The sequence below is a fragment of the Schistocerca serialis genome, chromosome 8, assembly GCF_023864345.2.
Source record: "Schistocerca serialis cubense isolate TAMUIC-IGC-003099 chromosome 8, iqSchSeri2.2, whole genome shotgun sequence".
NCBI classification, from domain to species: domain Eukaryota; kingdom Metazoa; phylum Arthropoda; class Insecta; order Orthoptera; family Acrididae; genus Schistocerca; species Schistocerca serialis.
The window spans coordinates 487,877,004-487,894,310 of record NC_064645.1 but is presented as its reverse complement, the minus strand read 5'-3'; the positions used below and the strand labels follow the sequence as shown (position 1 = coordinate 487,894,310).

General features: G+C 44.0%; 1 protein-coding gene across 2 annotated transcripts in view; it reads right to left on the bottom strand.

Moving 5' to 3' along the window:
* LOC126416776 (sister chromatid cohesion protein PDS5 homolog B-B) overlaps window positions 1-17,307 on the bottom strand; it is a 190,179-nt gene that overhangs the window by 27,050 nt on the left and 145,822 nt on the right. For both annotated transcript variants that reach the window (XM_050084633.1, XM_050084634.1), the window contains exon 19: window positions 11,921-12,192. In XM_050084633.1, the coding sequence (XP_049940590.1) occupies window positions 11,921-12,192 (272 nt within the window). The remainder of the gene's footprint in view (window positions 1-11,920; window positions 12,193-17,307) is intronic.

Sequence of the window (17,307 nt, the reverse complement as noted above, 5' to 3'; positions counted from 1 at the left end):
ATCTGATACCTTATAGTATCTCCAGGGTTCTTCAATGTATACAACCTTCTTTTATGATGCTTGAACCATGTGTTAGCTATGATTAAGTGATGCCCTGTGCAAAATTCTACCAGGCGGCTTCCCCTTTCATTTCTTAGCCCCAATCCATATTCACCTACTATGTTTCCTTCTCTCCATTTTCCTACTCTCGAATTCCAGTCACCCATGACTATTAAATTTTCTTCTCCCTTCACTATCTGAATAATATCTTTTATCTCATCATACATTTCATCAATTTCTTCATCATCTGCAGAGCTAGTTGGCGTATAAACTTGCACTACTGTAGTCGGCATGGGCTTCGTGTCTATCTTGGCCATAATAATGCATTTACTATGCTGTTTGTAGTAGCTTACCCGCACTCCTATTTTGTTATTCATTATTAAACCTACTCCTGCATTACCCCTATTTGATTTTGTATTTATAACCCTGTATTCACCTGACCAAAAGTCTTGTTCCTCCTGCCACCGAACTTCACTAATTCCCACTATATCTAACTTTAACCTATCCATTTCCCTTTTTAAATTTTCTGACCTATCTGCCCGATTAAGGGATCTGACATTCCACACTCCAATCCATAGAATGCCAGTTTTCTTTCTCCTGATAACGACGTCCTCTTGAGTAGTCCTTGCCCAGAGATCCGAATGGGGGACTATTTTACCTCGGGAATATTTTACCCAAGAGGACGCCCCAATCATTCAATCTTACAGTAAAGCTGCATGCTCTCGGGATAAATTACGGCTGTAGTTTCCCCTTGCTTTCAGCCGTTCGCAGTACCAGAACAGCAAGGCAATTTTGGTTAGTGTTACAAGGCCAGATCAGTCAATCATCCATACGGTATGTGGCCTTTTTGTTGGGGAGGGGGACTGGAATAGTGGGAGAGATTGTGAAAAATCTGTCTTTGCAGCTCCTTGTCCAACAGCTTTAGGTGTGAACTGTCATACCTGAAATACACTCCGCACCAGATATCCGAAATCTTCCCGACCGTTACAATGCGACTAACAGGTGCCCACAACACATGGGCAGAGGGGTACTGTTCAGCACTAATACATCTGACTGTTTTCAGTTTGCCACGTGTGTCCGTTGTGTGTGCAGTACAAGTTCTATCATCCTTAGTGTTTTCCTGAGTTTCTATTAGTAGTACACACTGACTTCAGATTCAAATTATGATGCCTATTAGTACTTGAAAACTGACAGGCAGAAAACTGAATAGTCAGGTCTCGAGACGTGTTATAATGTTTATGGAAGACAAGTCCTCTTAGGGAAGGAACATTACCGTGCAGCAAGTTCAGCTGAGGGCCAATGTGGCAACAGGCACTTCACACAGCTATCTCCCACAAATTAAAAAGAAAGGCAGGCTATCGGAATCTGGCAGAGGAAATAAGTCAGTAACTCCAGATAAAAAATTTAATTGCAAAATAGTTATAGAAACTGATAGTTTTCTTAAGGCTATTTGTTTGCTTTGTTTTGTTTTAGGGCGCAAAAAACAACTGAGACCATACGTGCCCAAGTCAAAACTATAGAACGCAAACACAGAGGCAAGGGAAACGCAATATGTCAGTCCCAATGGAAAGAATAGGAGACATCAGAATGAGACACGTGAGAAAAGGACTAAAAAACACCTTACAAAAAGGGAGATCCAAAATTAAAAATTAAACTGCCTTCACCATATTGCTTCAGCAGGTAAAACGTAAAACACGAGCGACAGCCCACACGTCATTTGCTAAAACAGCTGATAAACCAGATGCCAAACCTAAGATGGAACGTAAATTATTAAAAAAAGGGCATTCCAGGAGGTAGTGGCAGACAGTTAAAATTCAGGCGCAATGCATACAAAGTGGTGTGGTAGTGCCACTGAGCAAATGATGATGGCTAAAAAGGCAGTGCCCAACACACAGCCAAGTTAAAATAATCTCCTCTCAGCGGAAGGGCCGAGAGGAGGTCGTCCAGGGCGCCAGGAGAGGCTTCATATGCCAAAGCTTATTCCCATGAAGGGATGACCAGTGGAGATGCCAAAGGTACACCACCTCCTGACAGACGGCAACGCAGAGATCATCGGAGGAAACAGAGGTACTGGCGAGCTGAGGTAAGAGGACTGCAGCATTGGCAGCAGCGTCAGCAGCTTCGTTTCCTGGCAGATCGACATGACCAGGGACCCGAAGAAACATGACATTGGCTCCACCAAGAGTGAGCAAGTGACAAGTTTTCCTGTACCCACTGCACTAAGGGATGAGCAGTGTACAGTGCACAGAGACTTTGGCGGTGCTGACCGAGTCGGCGCACAGGACATAATTGGGAAGGCTGTGTTGCCGGGATGTACCCTGTGATCTGGTACAAGACGAAAAGCTTGGCTGTAAATACTGAGGAATGGGCTGGAAGCTGATATCAAAAGACACGGGTGCCAATGATGAATGCACACCCAACCCCACGATCAGTCCGAGAGCCATCACTGTATACAAAGGTACTATTGCTAAATTCCATGTGAAGGTCGTGAAACTGAATGCGATAGACTGAGGCTGGAGTAATATCCTTAGGAAGCGAATGAAGGCCAAAGTTAACATGGGCTGCTTCATGAAGCCAAGGTGGTGAAAGGTTCACACCCACGGGGAAAGTTACAGGCAGTGTGACATTAAGCCACCGTAGAAAGTGGGCTCCAAGAGGTAACAGAGATGAGGGATGAGCCCCATACTGACGATCAAAGGAATCATCAAAGAAGGAGGCATAGGAAGGGTGGCCACGCATGGCAGACAAACGGCATGCATACCTGCTGAGGAGAAAGTCACAGCGGTAGGAAAGTGGTAGTACAGCAGCTTCAGCATACAGACTCTCAACCCAGCTGGTGTAAAAGGCACGCGTCGCCAAATGGATGCCATAATGATGGAGAGTGTCGAGACGGTGTAAAAGGGATGGGCGTGCAGATGCACAAAACAAAGCACCCATAGCCGAGTTTCGAATGGACAAGGGAGCGGTACAAAAGGAGGAGGGTAGTTCGATAAGCACCCCAAGAAGTACCATTGAGGACACATAGGACACTGAGGGACTGTGTAAAGCGGGCTGCCAGATGAGAAACATGGGAGGACGAGGGCGGTTTCCTATCGAGCATGAGCCCCAGGAATTACGTAGTGTCAAAAAACGGAAAGGCAACAGGCCCAAGATGTAGAGATGGTGGGAGAAACCATTTGCGCTGGCAGAAATTCATACAGATGGTTTTGTCAGTGGAAAAGCGAAAGCCATTGCGGATGCTGCAGGAGTGAAGCCGAACGAGACAGCACTTAAGATGCCGCTTAGTGAGGCAGGTCTGTGGAGAACTGCTATAGATGGCAAAATCATCGACAAAAAGGGAGCCAGAGACGCCCGGCGGGAGACAGGCCATGATAGGGTTAATGGCAATAGCAAAGAGGATGATGCTCAGGACGGAACCGTGAGGCACACCATTTGCCTGAATAAGGGTGTCCGACAAAGCAGAACCCACACGCACCTTGAAAACTCGGTCTTGTAAAAATGCCCGAAGAAAACAGGGCAGAGTACGGAGGATACCAGTTCTCCAGCAGGTGTCGTAGGCCTTCTACAAATCGAAAAACATGGCCACAGTCTGGGATTTCCACAGAAAACCATTCATGACATGGGTGGACAAAGTAACGAGGTGGTCAAGTGCAGAATGCCGCACTCAAAATCCACACTGTGCACTTTTGAGTAAATGGCGAGATTTGAGCCACCACACCTGCCGGGCATGAATCATACATTCCATCACCTTGAAAATGTAGCTGGTAAGAAAGATGGGGTGGTAGCTAGAAGGAAGGTTTCTGTCCTTACCGGGCTTACGTATGGGTATGACTGTGGTTTCAAGCCAGCGTCCAAGAAATGTGCCCTCAGCCCAGATGCGGTTTCGTGTGTTAAAGTGCTTTCCCGCAAGAGAGAGGTGCTGCAATATCTGAATGTTGATAGCATCTGGCCCTGGGGAGGAGGATGGGGATGAACTGGGAGCATGATCTAGCTCCCTCATAGTGAAGGCGGCATTGTAGCACTCACGATTTGGAGAAGAGAAGGGTATCGCCCGCACCGCCTCCCCTCGTTTCCTTTGGATAAGGGCAGGGTGATAGTGGGAAGAGCTCGAAACTTCTGTAAAAAGGTGGCCCAAGGAGTTGAAGATAGCTACTGTCAGGCTGGAAATTGGGGAACGGATCTTGGTTCCAGAGAGCTGTCGGAGGTTGATCCACATGACAGAGGAAGGTGTGGATACTGTTAAAAGAACTAGTGAATGAAATCCAAGTAGCTCTTTTGCTATCCCAAAGAACTCGACAACACTTTGCAGACATCTGTTTATAATTAACGCAGTTTTCCAGCAAAGGGTGGCGGTTAAAAACAAGGTGAGCACGTCACTGTGCACAAATTGCGTCGCAGCACACCTCAGTCCACCAAGGGACTGGGGCATGACGTGGTAAAGAGGAAGTGCGAGGAATGGAATGTTCTGCAGTAGTAAGGATAACAACTGTGAGATTGTCTATAAAATGATTTATCTTAATAGCATGAATATTTATATATGTGTTTGGAGAGAGAAATTGATTTTTCATTGCGACTTTACTATAAGTTGTAAATGGTACCTGAATTTTGGTTGCTGCCTCCTTAAATGATCAGCTTCTGCACCAGTTGGTGACGTATTATGGAATTTGGAGGAAGTTATTGTTCTTCAAGGTTTAAAATAGGACTCTGTTAGTTACTTGGTCATGTTGTGGATAGCTTTGAGCCCAAATTTTCGTAACTCTTCATACCTAAGGGACCACTGTTGTAAGTAAATAAGATCAAACAGCAACCTGCTTTTCGTGAGAAATGGAGATTGCTTGGCACACAAAACTTCCTTCAAACTACACGTCCTGTTGCATCAAAATTGGTCAGTGGAGTTTGGCACCATACTATTATACAGGAACATAATCCAATTACTGCAATTAAGAAAGGATGAGAGGTTGCTTCGTACTGAATGAAAACTACAGAGAATGCATTTCCTTTCCTGTATTTTAGTGAACTTTGTACACTTGCTATTCTGTTGACTGATAGCCAGCGATGACAATGAAGTTCACTTCCTTTTCCAAATACAAGATATTTCTATTCTTCACTTCCAGAAAGTTTGTATACATAAAACTCTTACACATACTTTACTCGGTTTTATCACTGAAATAGCAATTTTCATTAAATGTAACAATACATTCTGAGCGACGGCCTAGCAACACGTCCTCTTTCCAAAAGATACAGATTAACAGTCCTCTTTTATATAATAAATCATACTCAAAGATTCACAGCTACTACCGGTGCGGGCATTGCGCGCTTAAGAGTTTCTTGCTGACCAGCTGCACTTCACTTGGTATTTACATACATTACTGAGCTTCTCAGAGTAAAATTAGGCACAAAATAGTTAAGAAAAGGACAGTGAGGCTCGAATAACATTACAAGTCCACCTGGTCATCACAACTGAAAAAACCTTGTTCTGCAAAAGTCGCCACGGAGGAGTGAAGTTGCCAGTCAGCCTTAGTAAGCTGCTATTTGAGTATGCAAGTGAATGGGGTAGGAGTCAGCAAACGGAGAGCACACGGGAAATGGTCGGTTGAGTAGGCGTCAGAAAGAACGGACCACTCAAGACGATGGGCAAGCTGGGCAGTGGACAAGGATAGGTCCAAGTGGGAATAGGTGAGCGAGGAGTCAGAAAGGAAAGTGGGTGCACCAGTATTAAGGCAGAAGAGGTTGACTTGGTTAAGAAGGTCAGCCAAAAGGGCACCTCTCCGACAGGTCCTGGAAGAACCCCAAAGGAGATGATGCACATTAAAGTCACCGAGTAGCAAAAATGGGAGAGGTAGCTGCCCAACAATAAGCTGAGGGAAGTCTGCTCTGGTGACATCGAATGATGGAGGTACATAAATGGTAAAGAGGGAAAAAGTCAGGTGGGGAAGAAAAAGCCGAAAGGTAATAGCTTGATGACGGGTAGTCAGGGAGATGGGCTGGCTATGAACGTCATCTTGTACGAGCAGCACGATGCCCCCATGAGATGGACTGCCGACCTCAGGGGGAAGGTCAAAATAAATCGGTAAGTAATGTGGAGCATCGGCGTGCTTGTGTGGTCGGTGGGTGGAGTCCAACGCCGAAAAACGGTTGGTGGTGTGCACTGGCGAGACAGAGGCCAGCCGGGCTAAGCGACCATGTGGCGACACCATGGAGCAGGATCTTCGAGTTGGTGAAGGGGAAGACCGTTTGTCTTTAGCGAATTTCTTTAAGCCCTTCCGAGTAGAGGAAGACTTGGGTGGTGTTTGGCTGAAGGGACGGAGGAAGTCTTCTCGGGAGTACTCCTTCTGGCCTTTCCTGCCTGCCAGTTGTATAGTAGGTAGCTCTGCCCCTTTATGCAAGAGTTTGACAGTTTGTCCTTCATGGAGCAGGGGTAACAAGAACTGAACTATAAGTGCCAGAAGGGAGAACACAGGGTTTGCGACTAACCAGTAACTTGCGAGCTACTGGGTAAGGCACTTTCTCCTTTACCTGAATCTCTTGAACAGCCCACTCATCTAGATACACGGGACAATCCTGGGTGGAGGCGGTGTGGCCACCATTGCAGTTGATACAGCATGGAGAGGGAGGTGGACATCGTCCTCGTGTGCATCCCTGCCACAGGTTACGCATTTGGCTGGGTGTCGACAAGATGTTCTGGTGTGATTGAACCGATGACACTGGTAACAACGCATCGGATTCTAAATGTATGGCCAGACTGTGATGATTTATAGCCAGCTTTAATCTTGGATGCCAGCACCACCCTGCCACAGGTGAGAAAAAGAGTGTGGGTGGGCACCAGGGAGGAATCAATCTTTTTCATTACACAATGGATGGCAATGACACCCTGATTGGAGAGGTAAGATTGTATTTCAGCCTCAGTTGGACCGTCAAGCAGCCTGGTGTAAATCACACCACAGGAAGAATTCAAAGTTCTATGTGCCTCGACACGAACAGGGTAGCCGTGGAGAAGCAAGGCAGCAAGTAATTGTTGTGCTTGAACATCAGAAGCCGTCTCCATAAGCAAGGTGCCATTCCATAAACGAGAGCAGGTTTTCATAGGGCCAGCGATTGCACCAACACCTTTCTGCATAATAAACGGATTTACCGTGGAGAAGGAGTGACCGTCTTCCATATGTGAAAACGTGAGGAATCGTGGAGCAGCAGGAAGGGTCTTTGAATCATTAGTCTCATTACGTTTACATTTCGTCGACGTTGATGGAGAGGATGAGTGACTCATAGTGAGGAAATCCCCCACAATTGCCAGCGTCTCCAATGGCGTGCTCCTTCCAACTGGGGGCCTGTACACAAGAGGGCGCACCAACCTTAGGTGAGTCTTCACACCTCCCGAACACCTGACGGAGGGACCAACGTGCAATCTGGGAAGGTTACGGCTCAGGCAATCACTCCTCCCTGGGCCTGGCCTGTACCAGGTCCTACCTGTTGACCTGGGGCTGGGAATTATGGGTTACCCAGTCACCTTTTACGTGTCAGATGCGTGGGCTGGCCTTCAGGAGTGCACAGGGAGGAGGAAGAAAAAAAAAAAAAGAGGATCCTCAAACGCTGAAGTGGAGGAACGAGAGGAGAAGGGAAACAAAGAAAGGAAAAAGGAGCCAAAACTGAAGTTGAGATTGTTCGCAAGTCAGCAACAGAATGCAGAACATTCCCAATAATACCCCAGACATGTTTCCCAAGGGAGGGGAAAATGAATAGCAAGGGGATACACATACAGCTCGTAAGGCAAAAAGTGCTGCATACACTGGGGCCCTGTGGTAGCCAAACACGAACCCGAGTGATGAGCACCCTGGAGCAGCGGGGGGGCGGGGGGGGGGGGGGGGGGGGGGGGACGTTTACAACTATTTTTATCTGACTGAAAAACAAGTTCCTACAGTGGAAGGAGTTAAGAAGAAGTTGAAACAATCTAAAGACTTTCAAGATAGTAACCCTACTGTAAGGCGTTATTAAAGAAATTAGGTTTCAACTGGAGAGAGAAAGAGAAAGAGAGAGAGAGGGGGGGGGGGGGGGGGAGGCAGGCTCAATACTGTTCGAGAGAATCATCATCCAAGATAAAAGAATTGCATATTCAAAGCAATGTAAAAAATTAATTTAAAGAGGGAAACAGACACATTGTTTACATTTATGTCTCATTCTACTAAAGATGATATTTCAAATTGGCAGACAAAGGAATGTAACCCATTCTCAGATGACATGCTGAAACCTGTTCTATACGAGTTCATTTGATGAACCACTCAAGGACTGTTGGGTAATCCACTGATAAGACTCGACAAACTGCAGTACACACTGCTTTAGACCTTCCTCCTTACCACCCAGAATTAACTCCAACAGATTATTTGAGCTATTGTGAAAGGTTGGACAGCTTCCAGGAATGTTATCTGCAACATAACATTTATAAAACAATTGTGTGTGGAGAAATTTAATTCGACAGCTAAAGAAGACTGGATACCAGGGCAGACAACATTGAAAGGTAAATAAAAACTTTGATCCTAGATATAACTGTAAGAATTACCTCTTGGTTGCATCTGCATGCATGTAAAATATATATCCTTGTAAAACTGGATGGTGATTTTGAAAATAAAAGCTTTAACAATACTGTGTCCACATTAAAATGCACTCCATGTGCTCCACTTTCATTTATATTGAAAATATAGTCTTGTGATAGTGTATTAATCTCTTTGAAACCACCTGTATTACATAATCAATTTCTAACTTACAAAAAGACAGATATGAATTTTTAAGCATTTGTAATCACGAACAGGTCAAACAAAAATTAAAAGAGGCCACTGACATAAGCAGTTTGCCACAGGGAGGGAGGGGGAGGGGGGGGGGGGGAGGGCCAATTAATTTCATACGCAAAACAAGTGGCACCTTTGATTACCACCGTAATGAACATTTGCCTGAGAAACGTTTTTAGCCTTCTATTATAAATTACATATGAAGATGACAGGGAGTGTTGTCCAACATTTTTTTATATTCAACCAGAGGTTCACGACTTGTTTTCATGGCACTTTTGATATTACTCCCTGTAAAACTTTTAATAAGATATGTTTCTGGGTGTTGATTTTACTAAATCACATTTTTTTTCGAATCTTTCAGTTATTTCCACACTCAAATTCCAAATTTCTCAGAACTATATTTTATTGTATGTGAGAGCAAGTGTTTCCTCATTAGTATATTTTAATAATGTAGAAGAAATATACAAATATTTTGCCCAGAATGCCATGGCAGAAGTGATCACACCATCCTTCTGAGAGACTACATTCTCAATCCATTTCTTGTCAACGTATTATAAATTCACTCAAGTTATGTGATGCAGAACCTGCCAACAAAACACCCGAAATGAAACACAAACAAAGACGCGCACCTGCACACACTCATACACACACGCGCACCTGTGCACCTACACTTTCTGGCTGTGTGTCCTGTCAGCACAAGATAGGTGCACAGGTGGCAAAGTTTCCATTCTCTTTTTGTGTGTGCCAATCAATGACGCCTTTACTTCTAAATTGGTTGCCATTTCCCTCTACTGACTTAAACAAAGACCAACCAAAATATCTATAAGACTAAGTTGGTTGGTTGTTTGGTTGGATTAAAAGAGGGGGAAAGGGACAAAACTAAGAGGTCATCAGTCCCTCAATGCCACAAGTGTGAGAATAAAACAAACGAGACTGACAACTCAAAACAGAATGAAAGGAAAAATCACAAGAATGATGAAGGGCAGCAAACATGTAAATGGACAAAAGGGGACAAGAAAACCACAGAAACGCAAGAAACGGGATGAACAGATTAAAACAACAAAGCAGATTACCATGGCTGGCTGACCATGGGAATAAAAAAGGATAAGCCAGCCACTCTGCAAAGCATTAAAACCTTCACCCTAGAAGCACTAGGGTGGAGGACACAGAGGGACAAAGGACATGTAAAACTGATAAAAAGAACATGAACAAAACATAAAACTAAATCAGCCGATGAGGCGTTGCTCCCAAAGTAGGTGGTGTGGGAGCAACAGGGAAAGAAGTGCCCCCCACCATCAAGGCAGCAGGTCCAGTCTCCCAGTTCTGAGAGGCGACAGGAATTCAAGGAGCTGATGGGGCGAGAACTGTTCTCGTAGTGGTGGTGTACGAGGTGGTCATAGCCACAGGATGTAGGTGCTCAAATTTCCTCTTAACCTCAGTGTAGGTCAGTCGGTCCAGGTTCTTATACTCCATGATTTTCCTCTCTTTCTATAAAATCCTGCATTCTGGTGAGCAAGGTGCATGGAGTATTGGGATGCAATGGTAGTCAACTATCTCAACATGTGGGGCTGGAAGTACAGCGTGAAGACATATGGCTGAATTTCCAGCACTTAAAGCACCACATCGGGGGAGGGATATATGGCTTGACGTCACAGCAGTAGACAATCACCTTGACCTTCTCAGGCAATGTATCACCCTCGAGGGCCAAGATGAAGGGACCGGTGGCAACCAGGTTATCCCTCGGACCCCGATGGATGCGCCGGACGAAATGAACATCTCGCCACTCTTAATTGGCGCGCAGCTCGTCATCAGACTGTAAAAGAAGGTCCCTGCTGAATGTAATACTCTGGACCATAATTAAGCTCTTATGACACATGATGGTAACGGAAACATCCCCCAACTTGCCACAAGAGAGTTATGCCCGTGACTGGGCAGAGGATGCTGACCCAAAGCACATTTTGGACAAGCCCTCCACCTCCCCGAACTTGTCTTCCAAATGCTCCACAAAAAACTGAGGCTTCATGGACATGAAAGATTCCCCATCAACTCTCGTACATACGAGGTACCGGGGCAAATAAGCTTCACTGCCATCCTTAGCCTGGCATTCCTCTCATGGTGTGGCCAGGGTGGGGAATAACTTGGGGTCATATTTCTCAGCATTAAAGTTAAACTTTGCCCACTTAGAGACTGCTGGCGGCGGACCACCAGCAAGAGATGATGTACTACGCTTCATGACGTGTCATCCGCCCTGATGCCACCCACTCCGACCAGGGGCCCTCCGCATGGGCACCACCCAGCCACAGCAAAGGCCACCTGGCAGGATGGCCATTTCTGGGTGACGGGTATCTACTCCTTGGCATACATGGGGAGTAAGCAGCGCAAGCAGCAGAGTGATCCCTTTGTTGTCAGGAAGCTACAATCAATAGGGTACATGGTGGCCCCACCACAACGGACTGGCTACCATGCTGGATATGAGGTACAAAGAAGTTCATGGTCACCGTCAGCACAAAGTGACACTGCATAGTGTGTGGTGGAAACAGCACCCAGGAAGTTGTCCTCGCCAAAGAGATAGACAACTGGCGGGAATGCAATGCGTCAACGAGAAAGTGGACTAAAAATCTCAATGCACAATGGACACATGTACCATGTAAGGCGCCCTTCCCTAACTGGCTCGCTCTTCAGGAAAATTTTGAAAAATGGTGGTCAAACCCTATAGGGGACCACCACATAAAGGCCCAAACGCGTGAGACTACTTTTAGTCACCTCTTACAACAGGCAGGAATACCTCGGGCCTATTCTTACCCCTGGATCCGCAGGGGGCTATAAGATTAAGATTTTATGAGTATTCTAGTCGAGAATTCTGTGACTGGACATCATTATCTATTTATCAGACTAATGGAAGCAAAACAATAGTTCATCTCCAGTTTTATTTACAATTTTAATTGTAAGCTGTTGTTCCTCCCATTACCCTCTGGACACCCATTGTCATATTAGCAATTAGTACACACTAGCAGAACTTCATTTTGGGCACATCAATTTGATACATGTATATACTAACAGCTTCAGACTTTTTTTTTAAAAAAAAGTATGTAAGCGGTACTCACGTGATTCACAGCATCCTCATCTCCTTTAAATGCATCTTTGTGATTCTTCATCCTTTCAATGAGACTCTTGTAGAACCCAAAGCAATAGAGATCATTTTTTGTTATGAGTGGTTCCATAACAAACCAGAGGCACTGTTTGATTTTCATGAGCTGATCCAAGTCTTCATGAGAAGTATAGAAAGGATGATGAGTCAGCACAGGTACAGCAAATACCATCATGTAGTCAGGAAGAATGTGTGTCAATTGGGTGAGTCCTTTATCTAGCAGGCCAGCTAATGAACATTAAAAAAACAGAAATACATGTTTCTTAAAGTAACCAACACACGTACTACAACAATTAGAAAACTAGACATTTACTATTAAACTGATAAAATTATATTATTTAAATCAACTATCTTCCCAATTCATCCATGTCCTAAGTCTGTTGTAACATTAATATTATTATTTATATTTTTAATATTATGTACCACAATATTAATAATTATAATTACATTAAAATTTATTTATTTTATAACTAATATTTATATACCAGCTGCTGAAAGAGGAAAAATTGGGCAAAAATTCCCAGACAGTGTTTATAATATAATCAAATCTCTAGTTTTTTAAATATCTTGAACTTTGAAACCAGTGGGAAACAGTGAAATGATTACAAGATAACAATGGACTGGCAGTAAAGGTTCTAACTTCAAAAGTATTTCTATTGACTCGAAGCATTACTCATGAGGAATGGCACAAAAACTGAGCCCTGCCCCCCACCCATATTTACTTAACCTTTTGTATGAGCCTCCAATCCATAGGAGGAGTGCATACAACATATGTGTAACATGTAACATGAACGAGAAGAATATGTGAGCTATGGTATGTCGGACATGAGATACAACTGTTTCTACATCTACACGATTGCTCCACAATCACAATTAAGTGCCTGGCAAGGGTTTCATTGAACTGCCTTAAAGTTATTTCTTTACTGTTCCACTCTCGAATAGCATGCGGGAAAACGAGCACTTAAATCTTTGTGTGCGAGCTCTGAGTTCTCTTATTTTATCATGATCATCAATTCTCCCTAAGTAGGTGGGTGCCAACCGAATATTTTTGAAATTGGAAGAGGAAGCTAGTGATAGAAATTTCACAACATACTGCTGCAATGAAAAATGCCTTTGTTAAAATGATTGCCATCCAATTCACATATCATGTCTGTGTCACATGCTAGTTCCCTGTGACACAGATCCCTCATTGCACAACAATATTCAAAAAGAAGGCTGACAAGTGTGATATAAGCAGTCTCTTTATTAAACCTGTTGCACTTTAAAGTGTTCTGCCAACAAATCACAGTCTTTTGGTTTGCTTTACCCACAACATGCATTCTGAGGATAAAACACAATACTAAGCAAAATTTAACATATTTCTGCCATGCAATGTAAGATGATTTACAGATTATAGATGTGCATGTGGTAAGCTCTGTTTTGAATCCTTTTGGGAGGCACCATTGCACTCTTTGGGCACGCCTCATGTACTAGCTCAAAGTGTCTACATATTGTTGATTACCCTCCATAATACTCAAACTTCACATAGTTTTTGCACTGAAGCTGTGCGGTTAGAATCTCTGAGCGTGATATGTTGAAGTGTTGAGAGATGTTTTGTGAGGCGTGATTGACTAGTACAGTGTTTATGAAAGGCAATCCAGGTTACAGTTCTGGCCTACCACTGTGTAATTACTTGTCTGTTCCAAAACTACTATGATATGTTTTTATGCAAGTGTTTCTCCTGAGCTATAGTAACTCACAAACATGTTGTGTGATGCCATGAAAAAGGTATTTACTGTGTTATAGAATACCACATAGGTTTAGAATCTATTAATCAACTTCTTTACTGAAAATATGAGTGCCCCTTGTGCCTCCTTGTACAGGGACTTTAAGGGATCTACCCAACAGCTGTAATATACTTAATAGTTCATAAAGAAACTCCCAATCCTATCAATTTGCTCTGCAGGCCCATAGCGGTATATATGGCCCTGATGTAACACCACACTTTCTGTAAATTCCACAGTGGCCAGTCACCACATGAAAAAGGTATGTTATCAAGTGAATAACTACTATGGTCATGCCATGAGATGTCTACTGTCAAATGACTAAGGGAGATGGGAAGAGGAAAGTTCCTGGGCACATGCACAACATGAGTAGCCACATCATAGCAGCTAACGTCAACGTCAGTGTACTAAGTGGGGAAATTATCTTAGTTTAGGCTGCACAGAAGCCAACTCATATGCCTGCAAGCTGCTGCACAGGCACAGTATCTTTGAAAGCACACATGTAATCTGTCAACTGATCTGTGCATTTTGTCTGGAATTTTGTAGGCAAGGACAACCTGCAAGTAGTAAATGAGACACCGAAAGGCATATTGTCTGTAGAAATCTGTTTTGGGTTCTTCAGCGGACGAGTTTCTTTGATAATTTGATGAGGTCTCAACAACTTAAGTAGCTGGTACTCTCATTATCCTCCATTACTTGTAATGAATTGATATCAAACTCTTCGGTATCACTATCCAAGCACTTCTCTGTGGCCATCACCACTCTGTTCTCCCACTTATTAACCACCTTTATCATTTTGTGCAAGACATAGGAATCCAACATTCACTTACCCTGAGACTTTCCTTTTTGTTGTTAAAAGTTGGTATAATGCTTATAGATCTCTCTGTCTTCTCAGAATAAACAAATATGGCAACTACTTTTCACAGATAGAACTTGAGTTTCAGTGAAGTTTTACTTACATTTGTGTTCCGTGACCTTGGTGTTAACGAACTGCTCAGTACTTCTGATACACACTTTGTCACAAGTGCACAATATTCCGTAAACCCAATTTGTCTTTGGCCACTCTGAATAGCACATTTGTTTTGTTGGTTGTCCTGCCAACTGTCTTCATGCCATGCTCTTGGAGTGCATGTTTATTCTGTCTGCCATTCTGGGGTTGGCACTGATGCTACAGCCTGAACTAACATCATTTGCCCACCTAGCACGCTGACAATGAGACCGTTGATGTTTGCTGCTAGGAGGTGGCTACTCGTGTTGTGCAAGCACAAAGGACACTACCTTGGCCTTCTGACAGCAGACCACAGTAATTCTTCACTTGATAATGTTTTCCGCTGTGTTGACTGGCCACCATCGCACTTACAGAAAGCATAGTGACACTTTTACATCAGGGCCAATCACAATGCTAAGGACTATGGGGCCAAGTTCATATGACTTGGTGTTTCTTTAGGAACCATTAAGCATATTACAGTTGCTGCGTGCATCACATAGAGTCACTATGTATGGATGCATGAGGGGGAGGCCATATTTTCAGTAAAGAAGTTTCCAGATTGAGATTTTCACTCTGCAGCGGACTGTGCGCTGATATGAAACTTCCTGGCAGATTAAAACTGTGCGCCCGACCGAGACTCGAACTCGGGACCTTTGCCTTTCGCGGGCAAGTGCTCTACCATCTGAGCTACCGAAGCAAGACTCACGCCCGGTACTCACAGCTTTACTTCTGCCAGTATCTCATCTCCTACCTTCCAAACTTTCTTTCAGGAGTGCTAGTTCTGCAGGTTCGCAGGAGAGCTTCTGTAAAGTTTGGAAGGTAGGAGACGAGATACTGGCAGAAGTAAAGCTGTGAGTACCGGGCGTGAGTCGTGCTTTGGTAGCTCAGATGGTAGAGCACTTGCCCGCGAAAGGCAAAGGTCCCGAGTTCGAGTCTCGGTCGGGCACACAGTTTTAATCTGCCAGGTAGTTTCAGTAAAGAAGTTGATTAATAGATTCTAAACCTTGGTGGTACTGCACACCCCCTACGGTGTGTAGTGAAGGACTGTTTGTGTACCACTATCACTTCCTCATTTTCCAGTTCTAGTTGGGTATGGTTCATGGGAAGAATGATTGCTGGTAAGACAAGGACTGTAAGCTGGATTGCTGCCTTTCACAAACAGTGTGGTAACCAGTCACATCTCATAAATATAGATCATCTCACACTTCAAGTCACTCCCAGAGATTCTAATTACACAGCTTCAGTGCACAGAGATTCTAATACATCTTCAGTCCAGAGAGTAAGGAATTTAAGTGTTACGGAGGGGAACCAGTGATTAGTAGACACTTTGAGTTAGTCCACAAGGTATGCTTGAAGAGTGAAATTGGTGTCACATTGCCCCCAAAATGCACATATAAAGATCCAAAACTTAGTCTTTCACACCTATATCTATGCTTTGAAAACCGCCTTACAGTGTATGGCAGAGACTCTGTATACCACCATAATCTTCCTCCTTCCTATTCTACTGTTGAACAATGTGCAGAAAGAATGCCTACTTATGATTCCAAATTGCTGGAATTTTGTTGTTTTGTTCATTACTGAGATATAAGTAGGAGAAAGCAACATATTACCAGTCTTCAAAGAACTTCTACTTTTGTAAATTTAACAGTAAGCCTCTGTGTGATATACAATACTTCACTTGTGATATCTATCATTCGAGTTGAATAATCATTTCCATCACACAAACACTTACTAAATGAACACATGACAAAATGTGCTGGTCCACTTTGAATCTTCTCTGTATCTATTAATTCTGCTTCGCAAGGGCCACAGGTTGACAAACAATATTTAAAGCCTATGGATGAATATAAATAATTGAAAGAGTAAACATACATACTTAGTCGTCCACAGGTACGTAAACAAGACTGAGAACACTACTTGCCTCTCTCTCTCTCTCTCTCTCCCCCTCCCTCCTACAGATACATTGACCTCGCTGACTACACTGTGCGAGCACTGAAGCTAAACTGAGGTGGTGGGATGTGTCGGGTGGAGTGGGTGAGAAGAGAAAGGAGATGGGGAATGGGAGGGAGGATTGGGGAAGTGTGGCTGACAGTTGGGAAGGAGAGGCAAAAGGTACACCGGACAGGAATTTGTCACCAATGAGCTCTTTCTGGCTGCAGGCACAGGGGCTGTGCACAGCACACAATGATGTGGCAGTCTGGATTGGAGGGGGAGATAGAACAGATGAAGAGGGATGCTTGATGGGTACATAGGACAGGACTTGCATCTGGATCTTCCGCAGTGGCATGATCTTGTGGCAAGGGCTTGGGACTGGGTGTGGCGTAAAGAGGAAACACATCCAATTCCAGTCTTGTCACAGACATATCCAATTGTATCAGAGGTAGGGTCATCTGTGAAAGCCGCATACCATATATCAGCTCTGCTGTAACTTCTGCACAGCGATTTATGTGGACTTGACCACCAACCAGTTGTCCATCTGAATGAATTATCATTGTCAAACTGTGATTAAGAGGTTAGTTGACCATTCAGTGGATCCCGCTGAGAATGACCCGGTCCACTTCTAGCCAACGAATCTGTTTCTAGGACCCATAC